The sequence below is a fragment of the Nicotiana tomentosiformis genome, chromosome 1 (assembly GCF_000390325.3).
Source record: "Nicotiana tomentosiformis chromosome 1, ASM39032v3, whole genome shotgun sequence".
Lineage (NCBI taxonomy): Eukaryota > Viridiplantae > Streptophyta > Magnoliopsida > Solanales > Solanaceae > Nicotiana > Nicotiana tomentosiformis.
The window spans coordinates 8,399,840-8,414,283 of NC_090812.1; the positions used below are offsets into that span (position 1 = coordinate 8,399,840).

The 14,444-nt window shown below is 37.3% G+C and overlaps 1 protein-coding gene across 1 annotated transcript; it reads left to right on the plus strand.

Annotated features, from left to right (window-relative positions):
* The first annotated feature begins 8,506 nt into the window (after window positions 1-8,506).
* LOC138899165 (uncharacterized) lies at window positions 8,507-9,001 on the plus strand. Its single transcript, XM_070185311.1, has one exon. The coding sequence runs from the start codon at window positions 8,507-8,509 to the stop codon at window positions 8,999-9,001; it is 495 nt and encodes a 164-aa protein (XP_070041412.1).
* The last annotated feature ends 5,443 nt before the right edge of the window (window positions 9,002-14,444 follow it).

A 14,444-nucleotide genomic window follows, 5' to 3' on the forward strand; every position in this document is an offset into this window, starting at 1 on the left:
TTTGTGAGATTGGATATTTCGGAGCCCAGCCGGGTTCTAGCTTGTGTGGTTTCTCGGTCTTCCTTATATGATCGCATCAGAGAGCACCAGTATGATGATCCTCATTTGCTTGTCCTTAAGGACACAGTTCAAAACGGTGATGCCAGAGATGTGACTATTGGGGATGATGGGGTATTGAGGATGCATGGTCGGATTTGTGTGCCCAATGTGGATGGGCTACGTGAGTTGATTCTTGAGGAGGCCCACAGTTCGCGGTACTCCATTCATCCAGGTGCCGCAAAGATGTATCAGGACTTGAGGCTGCACTATTAGTGAAGGAGAATGAAGAAGGATGTAGTGGGATTTGTAGCTCGGTTCCTTAACTGTCAGTAGGTGAAGTATGAGCAACAGAGACCGGGTGGATTGCTTCAGAGGTTAGAGATTCCAGAGTGGAAATGGGAGCGGATCACCATGGATTTTGTAGTTGGACTTCCACGGACTTCGAGGAAGTTCGATGCTATTTGGGTGATTGTGGATCGGCTGACCAAGTTCGCGCACTTCATTCCAGTTGGTACTACCTATTCTTCGGAGCGGTTGGCTGAGATTTACATCCGAGAAATTGTTCGCCTTCACGGTATACCAGTTTCCATCATTTCAGATAGAGGCACACAGTTTTGGGGAGCCGTGCAGCGAGAGTTAGGCACCCAGGTTGACTTGAGCACATCATTTCATGCTCAGACGGACGGACAGTCCAAGCGCACTATTTAGATATTGGAGGACATACTACGCGCTTGTGTCATTGATTTTGGGGTTTCTTGGGATCAGTTTCTGCCACTCGCGGAGTTTGCTTACAACAACAGTTATCAATCGAGCATCTAGATGGCCCCGTATGAGGCTTTGTATGGGAGGCAGTATAGATATACAGAGGGTTGGTTTCAGCCCGGTGAGGCTAGACTTTTGGGTACAGACTTGGTTCAGGATTCATTGGACAAGGTTAAATTGATTCAAGGGTGCCTTCTCACGGCGTATTCTAGACAGAAGAGTTATGCTGACAGAAAAGTCCATGATGTATCTTACATGGTTGGGGAGAAGGTTCTGCTAAAGGTTTCTCCCATGAAAGGTGTTATGAGGTTCGGGAAGAAGGGCAAGTTGAGCCCTCGGTTCATTGGGCCTTTTGAGGTACTTCAGAAGATTGGGGAGGTGGCTTACAAGCTTGCCTTGCCACCTATCTTATCGAGTGTGCATCCAGTATTTCATATTTCTATGATCCAAAAGTATATCGGCGATCCGTTTCATGTTTTGGATTTCAGTACAGTTCAGTTGGATGGTGATTTGGCTTATGATGCGGAGCCGATGGCTATTTTGGATTGGCAGGTTCGGAAGTTGAGGTCAAAGGATATAGCTTCAGTGAAGGTGCAGTGGAGAGGTCAGCCCGTGAAGGAGGCTACTTGGGAGACCGAGCGGGATATGCAGAGCAATTATCCATACCTATTTGAGACTCCATGTATGTTTCTAGACCCGTTCAAGGATAAACGTTTGTTTAAGAGAGGGAGGATGTAACGACCCGGTCGGTCATTTCGAGAGTTGTAGCCCCGTTCCCTCATTTACTACTCCATTTATGCTTTATAGCTGCTATATGACTTATCGAGTTAGTTGGTTAGGGTCCGGAGTGAGTTCAATGTGAAATGAGATACTTAGTCTCTTAAATGGAAAGCTTAAGTTAGAAAAGTCGATCAGATGTTGATCTATGTGTAAACGACCCCGAATTCAAATTCTGATGATTCTAGTAGCTCAGTATGGTGATTTTTGACTTTGGAGTATGTCCGAAAAATTATTTGGAGGTCCGTAGTGGGAATAGGCTTGAAATGGCGAAAGTTAAATTTTTGAAAAGTTTGACCGGGGGTTGAATTTTAGACATCGGGGTCGGATTCTGATTCCGTAAGTTTGCAGTAGGTTCGTGGGGTCATTTATGACTTGTGTTCAAAATTTGAGGTAAATCGGACGTGATTTGATAGGTTTCGGCGTCGTTTGTAGAGTTTGGAATTTTTGAAATTTCTTAGGCTTGAATTCGTGTGTGATTCGTGTTTTCGATGTTATTGGAGGTGATTTGAAGATTCGACTAAGTTTGTATGATGTTATGAGACTTGTTGGTGCGTTGTATTGAGGTCTTGGGGGCCTCAGGTTGATTTCGGGTGGTTGACAGATTGATTTTTGAGTTGATGAAGCAGCTGAAGTGCTGCTGCTACTGGTATAACCGCACCTGCGGAGTGGGCACCACATGTGCGCGCACACAGAAGCGTGGAATGAATCACAGAAGAGACCAAGGAAGAGTTGGGCAGAGGTTGCAGGTGCGAATATTTTCCCGCACTTGCGATGGTCATAGAAGTGGGCTGAAGGACGCAGCTGCGGCGCGCGTAGAAGCGCAGATGCGAGGTTAAGCCGCAGGTGCGATGGGTTTTCCGCACCTGCGATAAGCGAATTGGTGTCGGATTTTGATGAATTTGGTATGGTTAGACTCGTGAATGAATGAGCTTTCGGATTTTGTGACTTTTATCAGATTTCGAGACGTGGGCCCAGGGGTCAGGTTTGGGTCGATTTCGGGTTTTGGCTATAATTTTATATTTTTCTTGTGGAATTAAATCCTTTAGCCTATATTGATTGTATTGTAGTGCTTGTGGCTAGATTCGAGATGTTTGGAGATTGATTTGAGAGGCAAGGGCATTTTGGAGTAGAATTTAGCCCGGATTGAGGTAAGTAACACTTTCAAACTTGGTTCTGAGGGTACGAAACCCCAAATTATGTGTTATGTGATTGGTATTGAGTTAACGCACATGCCAAGTGACGGGCGTGCAGGAGTGCTCCGTGAGAATTGTGACATGGTTGACTCCATGGCACCGTATAGTGGTTTTATCTTGTTGATACCCGTGTATTCATCATGTGATAAAGTAATTGAGTTGTCACTCATGCTTGATATCATGTTTAGGCTTTATGCCGGTACTGTTTGGACCCATAATGGTCGTTTCTAGTTGTTGTCTTACTGTTTTCATTGATATTTCATACCCAGTCATATTCATTTATTTTATATCTCATCGCAGTCTCTGTTGTTATTTATTGATGCATCATATTATTGTTTTCGGGCTAGTATCATGACATTGTGAGCCCGTGAGAGAGAGACTGGAGAGATTGATGACTGAGTGAGGCCGAGTGCCTGATTATGAGTGACATTTATGGGATCGGGATGTACGTCGCAGTAGTTATACTGATTTATGATAGCGCTTGGATTGAAGGAGCCCCTCCGGAGTCTGCACACATCCCTAGTAGGCGCGGTTGATATTATATAGAGATGGATCTTCTCCACAAGGCTAGATTGGCCTTCCTTGGTACTGGGTGACTTATAGTCAGTGATGTATATGTTCCGGGATGGATCTTCCCTAGTCTGTATTGGCCATATACAGTACCGAGTGGTTGAGTATTCGAGAGTGTGAGCACATAAGGCTGTCAGCATGGTGCATCACATACAGTATTGCATAGGCATGGCATAGGTTGAGGAGTTATATTTTTTTTCATATCATCTAGATTGATCCATTTTACTGTTTAAAGATATCTACCGAACTTTAAAGCATGTATACATTTCTGCACTGGTATTTTGTGTATTGAACTGTACCAGTTGAGTTCGTCACTACTTTCAGCCCACAGTTTGGGTTTGTTACTTACTGAGTTAGTTGTACTCACACTACACCATGAACCTCGTGTGCAAATCCAGGTACTTCTGCTTACGGTGGCTGGTGATTGAGGTGATAGGATCTCGGAGTCTATCGAGGCAGCTGCATGGCGTTCGTAGGCCTTGACTCTCCTTCTTTATCTTTATCTGTACTTCGATTTTTACTCCTTAGACATTGTAGTAGACTGTATTCTGACATAGATGTTCATGTACTCGGTGACACCTCGGTTTTGGGATAGATTGTATTGTGTTGCGGGTTTATTTCGGTTTTAAAAAGGGCTTTTCTTAAATATTAAATTATTTTCGCCTATATTTTAAAGCTTTTACTGTGTTGAGATAGTTGAGTAGTGGCTTGCCTAGTACCACGATAGGCACCATCACGACAGTTGGTTTTTGGGTCGTGACAAAGCATGGAGTGGAAGAAAGCCAAGTGTCAAGCAGTTGACAATCTTTGGGAGCATAGCCTATGTTTATGTACCATATCAAGGAGAGCGAAGCTTGACGATCGAAGTGTCAAGCATGTGTTTGTTGGCTATGATACGAGTTCAAAAGGTTACAAGCTATACAACCCAAGTAGCGGCCAGATGGTGGTGAGTCGTGATGTTGAATTTGATGAAGAATTGGCATGGAATTGGGAAGCTCAGGAAGAAAGTTCATATGATTTTCTTCCATACTTTGGCGATGAAGAAGAACCAGAGACCCTAGAACTTGTGCAGGATACAACTCTACCTCTTTCTCCAACCAATGTTGCATCTCCTTCATCTCAACAAAGTTCAAATGAGCAACCGCAAAGGACAAGGAGCATTCAAGAGCTCTATGATGGCACGAAAGAAGTTACTAATTTTAATTTTTTATATTGTCTCTTTGCTGATAGTGAACCAATGAACTTTGATGAATCTGTTACAGACAAAAGGTGGAGACAAGCCATGGAAGAGGAGATCGAGTCAATAGAGAAGAACAACACTTCAGAGTTAACAACTCTTCCCAAAGGTCATCGAGCAATTGGAGTGAAATTGGTATACAAGAGAAAGAAGAATGTTGATGGAGATATGGAGAGATACAAAGCACGACTTGTGGCTAAAGGCTACAAGAAAAGGCAAGGCATTGACTATGAAGAAGTTTATGCACTTGTTGCCCGCATGGAGATGATTCGTTTGCTGATCTCTTTGGCGGCGCAAATGAAGTGTAAGATCCATCAACTAGATGTCAAGACAGCCTCTTGAATGGCTATCTTGAAGAAGAAGTCTATGTTGAACAGCCATTAGGTTTGTGGTTAAAAACCATGAAGATAAAGTGTTGCGGTTGAAGAAAGCTTTATATGGATTGAAGCAGGCTCCACGGGGATGGAATAGTTGCATCGACAAGTATTTTCAAGACAATGGGTTTACTCGTTGTCTCCATGAATATGCTCTTTATCTTAAAGTTCATACTAATAGAGATATATTTCTTGTTTGTCTTTATGTTGATGATCTTATTTTTATGGGTAATAACCCATGTTTGTTTGAATCTTTTAAGAAAGATATGTCTCATGAGTTCGAGATGACAGACGTAGGGCTCATGTCATATTACCTGGGCCTAGAAGTGAAGCAGGCGAAGGATAAAATTTTTATCTCTCAAGAAAACTATACAAAAGAGATATTGAAGAAGTTCAACATGCTCGATTGTAACCCCGTGAACACACCGATGGAGAGTGGGACAAAATTATCCAAGTTTGATGAAGGAGAAAAAGTGGATCCCACATTTTTCAAAAGTCTTGTGGGAAGTTTGAGGTACTTGACTTGTACGAGGACATATATACTCTTTGCGGTTGGAGTAGTAAGCCACTTTATGGAAGCTCCTACCTCCACTCACTTGAAGGTCACTAGAAGAATTCTTCGTTACCTAAAAGGTATGATCTACTTTGGGTTATTTTATTCTTCTTCTAATGATTTCAACCTTATGGGATTTTGTGATAGTAATTATGCGGGAGATATTGATGATAGAAAAAGCACAACTGGCTTTGTATTTTTCTTGGGTGATTATGTTATTTCTTGGAGTTCAAAGAAACAGTCCATAGTTATTCTCTCGACTTGTGAAGACGAATATATAGCAGCAACATCATGTACCTGTCATGCTATTTGGCTAAGAAGAATATTGAAGGAGCTCAATTTGCCACAAATTGAAGCTTCAGAGATTTGTATTGATAAAAAATCTGCACAGGCACTCGCCAAGAATCCGGTGTATCATGATCGAAGAAAGCATATAGATACAAGATATCACTTCATCAGAGAGTGCATTGTCAAGAAGGAAGTCAAACTCAAATAAGTGAAGTCTCATGATCAGGCTGCAGATATCTTTACAAAGCTTTTTAAGTTTGAAGATTTTCAGAGATTGAGATCAAGTCTTGGAATGAAAAAGAAAAATCAAAATTAAGGGAGAGATTTGTGGGGCTCATATTGAAGAAAAACAAAAAAGAAATAAAGAAAAATGAGATGGGAGGTGCCTAACTTTGTTGACAACTTTGTTGAAAAGAAAAATGGGATAGGTGCCTAACTTTGTTGAAGAAAAAAAATGGGAGGTGCTTAACTTTGTTGAAAAATTATAGGACTAAATCAACAACAAGCCATCTTTTTTGTAGTAATTGGATGACATCTCTTACTATAAAAGGTGACAAACTTTTGGGAAAATATTTTATAATTTTTAATTGTAAAATATTAAGTTTTTCTTGGTAATTTTTGCCTATTCCATGGCCACACAAAAGATAATTATTTATTAATTGAAGAGAAAGAAGAAGTTGAGGGATCATCTGCAAATGAAAATGCAGACCCATTTTATAGGCATTTGAATGTCCTGCCGACGTAAACATTTACGTCATAAGAAAAAAATTCAACCTACCGATGTAAGCACTTACGTCATAAGAAAAGAATTCACCCTGCCAACGTAAGCACTTACGTCATAAGAAAAAAAATTTAAAAATGAATTCTTCCACCTATCATTTTTCTTATCTCTTTGACTTTTCTTTGTTTTATTTTGTCTACTTTTCTTTCTTTCACGTATAACAACAGGTTTGATCCTATCAGATGTTACAGTGGTCAACATTTGAGAAAGAACTAAAGCTCTAGCTATTTGGGTAGAGTCATAGATATAACTATATTTGGGCACTTGATGCATAAGAGAAGAAATCATATGGTCCATTAACTTTTGTTACTTTATCTGATGATTAGTTACCTATCGTCACACACTCACAATTATAGTTTTGTAAATAAGAGTTTTTTTCCCCAATGAGCTCTTTAAGATTTACTTTATAGGCACGCACAACCGCTAGCTTAGCATTCGAGAGTTGAAGTAACAACTTATATTATGAAATAAGGTTCCAACTCTAGCAGAGATAACACTAGAGTAAATTCTCTTATTTGTCTAAATTTTAATTTGGTGGATAGATTTCTACTTTTGTACTTTGTCTAAATTTTTATTTCGTGAACAACTGACTTTCCTACCATATTATTTGATAGCCCGTGATTGTTTAATGCATGTGTTTACTGTATAAAATTATTTCACCATAATAAGGTGAATTGGTTTGGCCTAAAAGCCGATAACTTTTTACCTAGGCCTAATGGCCAAGTGATCAACATGTTGAAAGTAGGTAATTAGTACTTCACTTGTTCCACATTTTATGTAGTATTATTACTACTAAGCTAAAGATATTTTTCTTTTTCTTAAATATTTTGAATTAGGTATTATCTATTACTATGATTTATAATAATTTTTATGTGATCTCTAGATATGTTGAGTTATTTAAAAAACTTAAAAATTTTATGTTAATATTCACACTAAAAATTAAATAGCTTGACTCGCATACTCTAAATCCTGTCAATTAACATGGAATTGAGGGAGTATTAAGGATATGGAATGAGGAGAATCCAATCAAACTGGTCATAGTTGAGCAGTTCTTTTTTCTGTTGCTGTATTGTATGTTTACTGGCTCTCCTACGGCCAACAACTTAAATGGAGTAATATTTGTGGGGTTCATATTGAAGAAAACAAAATAAAAAGAAGAAAAATGGGATGAGAGGTGCCTAACTTTGTTGAAATATTATAAGACTAAATCAACAACAATCCATCTTCTTTGTAGTAGTTAGATGACATCTCTTACTATAAATAGAGCCATCCATTCTTCATTTCAATTACACCAAAATAAGAGAGAAGCAATAGAAGTTAGAGAGAGTAATCCACAGATTGTAGTCTGTGAGATAAATAGTGAGTGTGAGTAATATTGTAGTAAAGTATTTTTAAATAAAGAGTGTTATTTATTTCAAAATTGTAGTAGTCTCTAGACATTACTAAGTTGTAATATTATAGTAGTTATATTGCTCCGCTTAGGTATTGTATTTTACCCCATTAAAAGAGTTGGTGTCGTTGTTACTCTCTTGTGTTATTATTATTTACCGTGGATATTATTCTTGGGCGGGATTATTATTTTTTCCAACAACGTGGTATCAGAGCCATGACGAATAATGACCCGCTATCTTTTTAGTACTCCCGTCTCACAAAAGATAATTATAAGAAATGGTGTCTACTTATGAAAGTCATTCTTGGCTCTCATGATGTATGGAAAATCGTAGAAAGAGGGTATGCAAAACCCAATAATGAGAAAACTCTGCCTTAAAATGAAAAAGAGGTCTTGGCAAAGATGAGGAAGAAGGATCAACAAGCCCTCACGCTCATCCACCAATGTCTGGATGATGCCATGTTTGAGAAGGTGGCAGATGTTACCACCTCAAAGGAAGCTTGGGGATTTTACAAAATTCTCTTCAAGGAGTAGACAAGATGAGGAAGGTAAAACTTCAAACTCTAAGGGCTGATTTTGAAGTTTTTAAAATGAAAGAATCCGAATGCATTTTGGATTATTGTTCAAAATTGAAGGTTGTTGTAAATCAACTAAGAAGATACGGTGAGAACATAGAAGATGTCCGTGTGGTAGAAAAGATCATTTCCACTTTAACACCTAAAATTGATTTTGTGGTGTGTGCTATTGAGGAGTATAAAGATTTAGACTTTATGATGGTAGAGCAATTGGGGGGCTCTTTACATGCCCACGAAGAAAAGATCAAAAGGAGACAAGAAGTGCCATTGGAGAAACTTCTTAAAACTCAGGCATCCTTCAAGGATTATGGAGGTGAAAAGAGCTATCGAGGGAATAGACGAGGTCGAGGCCGTAGCGATCTCGAAAGAGGAAGAAGTAACGGTAACAACTTCAACAATGAAGTTAAAATCCACCAGACATTCAGAGGTCATGGTCGTGGATATAGAGGAGGAAGATGACGTGGTTACTACCAAGAAAATAATGGACAAAGGTTTGACAAATCAAAAATTGAGTGTTATAACTGTCATAAATTTGGTTATTATTCTTGGAATGTCGTAGCAATGTTGAAGAAAAATCTAACCTTGTTGACGACAAGAAAGAAGAATATGAGTCAACGTTGTTGATGGCACTCAAGGAAGAAGACATGATGATTGCAGCTCGTGGTATTTGGACAATGGAGCAAGCAATCATATGTGTGGATGCAAAGAGAAGTTTGTGGAGATCAATAAAATGGTGAGAGGTAATGTATCCTTTGGAGATACCTCAAAGATTCAAATCGAAGGGATAGGTACGATTCTGATCTCCTGTAAAGATGGTAGTCACAAGCTAATTCAAGATGTTTATTATGTGCCAAAATTAAAAAGTAATATTTTGAGTTTGGGCCAACTTCTTGAAAAGGAATATGACATCCACATGAAAAATATGCATTTGTGGCTTAGATTCAGGTGGAATTCTAATTGCTAAAGTGCATATGGAAAAGAATAAATTATTTTCTCTGAATCTTAAAACAATTGATGTAAAGTGTTTGAAGGCTAATGTGCAAGATGAATCATGGTGTTGGCACATGCGATTTAGGCACTTGAATTTTGAAGCACTCAAATCATTGGGAGAAACACACTAATGTGTGTGGGCCAATAAATCTACCTTTTTTTGGTAAAAGTAAATACTTTCTACTCTTCATTTATGACTTTAGTAGAAAGACTATCTACCTTTCTTTGGTAAAAGTAAATACTTTCTACTCTTCATTGATGACTTTAGTAGAAAGACTTGAGTTTATTTCTTGAACCAAAAAGCTGAAGTTGTTGCTGCTTTTAAAAATTTTAAAGTACTTGTAGAAAAAGAAAGTGGATATAAAATAAAAGCTTTAAGGTCCGATAGAGGAGGCGAATTCACTTCAAAAGAATTTAATGACTTTTGTCAATCTCATGGAATTCGTCGCCCTCTAACATTACCTTATTCACCCCAATAAAATGAATTTGCTGAGAGAAAGAATCGAACGATTCTTAATATGGCTAGATGTATGTTAAAAGCTAAAAATATGCCCAAGGAATTTTGGGCAGAAGCTGTATCTTGTGCAGTTTATTTGAACAATAGGTCTCCAACAAAGAATGTTAGAGATCAAACCCCTCAAGAAGCATGGAGTGGAAGAAAGCCAAGTGTCAAGCACTTGAGAATCTTTGGGAGCATAGCCTATGCTTATGTGCCACATCAAGGGAGAGCGAAGCTTGACGATCGAAGTGTCAAGCATGTGTTTGTTGGCTATGATACGAGTTTAAAAGGCTACAAGCTATACAACCCAAGTAGCGGCAAGATGGTGGTGAGTCATGATGTTGAATTTGATGAATAATTGGCATGGAATTGGGAAGCTCAGGAAGAAATTTCATATGATTTTCTTCCATACTTTGGCGATGAAGAAGAACCAGAGACCGTGGAACTTGTGTAGTATACAACTCTACCTCCTTCTCCAACCAATGTTGCATCTCCTTATTCTTAACAAAGTTCAAATGAGCAACCGCAAAGGACAAAGAGCATTCAAGAGCTCTATGATGGCACGAAAGAAGTTACTAATTTTAATTTTTTATATTGTCTCTTTGCTGATAGTGAACCAATAAATTTTGATGAAACTGTTACAGACAAAAGGTGGAGACAAGCCATGGAGTAGGAGATCGAGTCAATAGAGAAGAACAACACTTGGGAGTTAACAACTCTTTCCAATGGTCATCGAGCAATTGGAATGAAATGGGTATACAAGAGAAAGAAGAATGTTGATGGAGATGTGGAGAGATATAAGGCACGACTTGTGGCTAAAGGCTACAAGCAAAGGCAAGGCATTGACTATGAAGATGTCTATGCACTTGTTGCCCGCATGGAGACGATTCGTTTGCTAATCTCTTTGGCGGTGCAAATGAAGTGGAAGATCCATCAACTAGACGTCAAGACAGCCTTCTTGAATGGCTATCTTGAAGAAGAAGTCTGTGTTGAATAACCATTGGGTTTGTGGTTAAAAACCATGAAGATAAAGTATTGCGGTTGAAGAAAGCTTTATATGGATTGAAGCAGGCTCCATGGGGATGGAATAGTTACATCGACAAGTATTTTCAAGACAATGGGTTTACTCGTTGTCTCCATGAATATGCTTTTTATCTTAAAGTTCATACTAATGGAGATATATTTCTTGTTTGTCTTTATGTTGATGATCTTATTTTCATGGGTAATAACCCATGTTTGTTTGAATCTTTTAAGAAAGATATGTCTCATGAGTTCGAGATGACAGACGTAGAGCTCATGTCATACTACCTGGGCCTAGAAGTGAAGCAGGTGGAGGATGGAATTTTTATCTCTCAAGAAAACTATACAAAAAAGATATTACCGATAGAGAGTGGGACAAAATTATCCAAGTTTGATGAACGAGAAAAAGTGGATCCCACATTTTTTAAAAGTCTTGTAAGAAGTTTGAGGTACTTGACTTGTACCTGGCCATATATACTCTTTGCGGTTGGAGTATTAAGCCGCTTCATGGAAGCTCCTACCTCCACTCACTTGAAGGTCACTAGAAGAATTCTTCGTTACCTAAAAGGTACGATCGACTTTGGGTTATTTTATTCTTCTTCTAATGATTTCAACCTTATGGGATTTTTGTGATAGTGATTATGCGGGAGATATTGATGATAGAAAAAGCACAATTGGCTTTGTATTTTTCTTGGGTGATTATATTATTTCTTGGAGTTCAAAGAAACAGTCCATAGTTACTCTCTCGACTTGTGAAACCGAATATATAGCAGCAACATCATGTACTTGTCATGCTATTTGGGTAAGAAGATTATTGAATGAGCTCAATTTGTCATAAATTGAAACTACAGAGATTTGTATTGATAACAAATCTGTACAGGCACTCGCCAAGAATCCGGTGTATCATGATCGAAGCAAGCATATAGATACAAGATATCACTTCATCAGAGAGTTCATTGCCAAGAAGGAAGTCAAGCTCAAATATGTGAAGTCTCATGATCATGCTGCAAATATCTTTACAAAGCCTCTTAAGTTTGAGAATTTTTAGAGATTGAGATCAAATCTTGGAATGAAAAAGAAAAATCAAAATTAAGGGAGAGATTTGTGGGGCTCATATTGAAGAAAACAAAATGAAAAGAAGAAAAATGGGATGGGAAGTGCCTAACTTTGTTGAAAAATTATAAGACTAAATCAACAACAAGCCATCTTCTTTGTAGTAGTTGGACGGCATCTCATACTATAAATAGAGGCCTCCATTCTTCATTTCAATTACACCAAAATAAGAGAGAAACAATAGAAGTTAGAGAGAGTAATCCACAGATTGTAGTCTGAGATAAATAGTGAGTGTGAGTAATATTGTAGTGAGACGTTTTTAAATAAAGAGTGTTATTTCTTTCAAAATTGTAGTAGTCTCTTGACATTACTAAGTTGTAATACTATAGTGGTTATATTGCTTCGCTCGGATATTATATTTTACCCCATTAAAAAAGTTGATGTCGTTGTTACTTTCTTATGTTATTATTATTTGCCGTGAAGATTATTTCTGGACGGGATTATTATTTTTCCCTACAATATTGTCCCAGAAGTTACCGGCTCTCCTACGGCAAAATCTTTAGATGCAATCCCACTCAAACTGAGCTGCAAGCACTGAAGTTAGGGCTATAGCTTGGAACAGAAAGACATCTTGCGCCCATCGATATTGAGACAGACGTTGCAAAAATCATACATTTAATAATTGTAGGGGAAAAAAAGACATTCCTATTCAAATATTTAGTTAATGATTACAGATTCCTATTAAGGAGACATGGGAATCCAATGGTACGGCATAGCCTCCATGAAGGCAAAAATTGCACACTTTTTGGCTAACCAAGGAATCAAGCAAGCCAACGTTAATCAAGTAGTCGTCTTATTAGCACCTCCAGTTCCAGTCCAAAAACTACTTCAACAAGACAGGAATGGAGTTATTACTACTAGGCGTATATCTACTAGCTCTAGTTATCCAACTGCTAGGTGTACATGGATCGGGGTTGGTTCGATTTTTATTAAAATCAAACCAAACCAACTATATCGGTTTGGATCGGTTCGATTTTATCGGTCTTTTTCGGGGTTTTCGGAATTTTTTTAATATGAATATTATTTCAATCTTACTTTATTAATTTTTTTTATAAGTAAATATATGTTTTGTAAAAATTAAAAAAAATAACAAATATATGCTCTATTACAATAATTTTATGGAGAAGTTTTGTTAATAACACATGGTAGTTACTTTTTTAGTCGTCTTACAATAATTTTTCGTTGATATATACTTTCAAGGTTAAACGAATTTATTAATTAAACATAAAAATCAATATGATACCTAATTAATGATACGTTTTATTTAATTTTAGATTGTCGAACTACCACTTCAAATTTGAAAAAGATATAAGAATATAATAAATATTGACATATGAACAGGGAAGAACGAAAAGATTGACGCATTTCAGTAATACGTGATAAGAAAGTGATCATATAACTCATTACTTAATGTTAATAAAAATGGAGTACTTTATATTATATTAAATATTACATCCCATAAGAGAATTTCAAATATTTCTAGAATTTTTGTAAAGAAAATTCTATAAAAATCTAAAAAGTATATATAAAAATTATATATTTAAATATAGGTTTAGTTCGAATTTTGTTTTACTCAGTACCAAACCTAATCGAATTTTTTAATCGATTTCGTGCGATTTTTTTTCCGCTTTGTACACCCCTGCCTACTACTGTAATGCGTGTTGATCCCAATGGGATAACACCCTTGTGTAATGTTAGTACTTAGTAATGAATAAATTTCTCCTATTTTCACAACAATAACAAAAAAAAAATATGAGACAGGCTGAGACATGAATAATATATGAATTTCAATATTTGCATATAGCGTATTACAATATTTGTAAACACTAGCTAGTCCTTGTCCCAATTTATGTGACACTTTTTTACTTCTGTCAGTTTTATTAATCTTTGAAGCTAAATTGAATTAGGTCAACTTAATATTTTACTATTAAAAATTAAATATTCAAAACTATACAAAAAATATTATAAATTTTAATTCTTTTCATGTCAATATGATGAATTGGGACATAAGGATTAGATTGTTGTTGCTCCCAAATTTTATCTTTCACACACTTTGATAATGTTTTCCTCAATTTTAGCTTCAAATGCTATTTTTTCGACTTTAGCTTTTGGTAAAAATCTTTACATTTTTCTTTGGAAGGCGGGAAAATCTTCGCATTTTTCTTTCGAAGGCGGGAAAACCTTTTCACATAGATTCCACAGCGTGGGTTTAGGGAGACCCGCTGTTTCCAATAGACCATCGCTTCAGCAAAAAGCACCACAAATGTCTGGTGAGCTAAA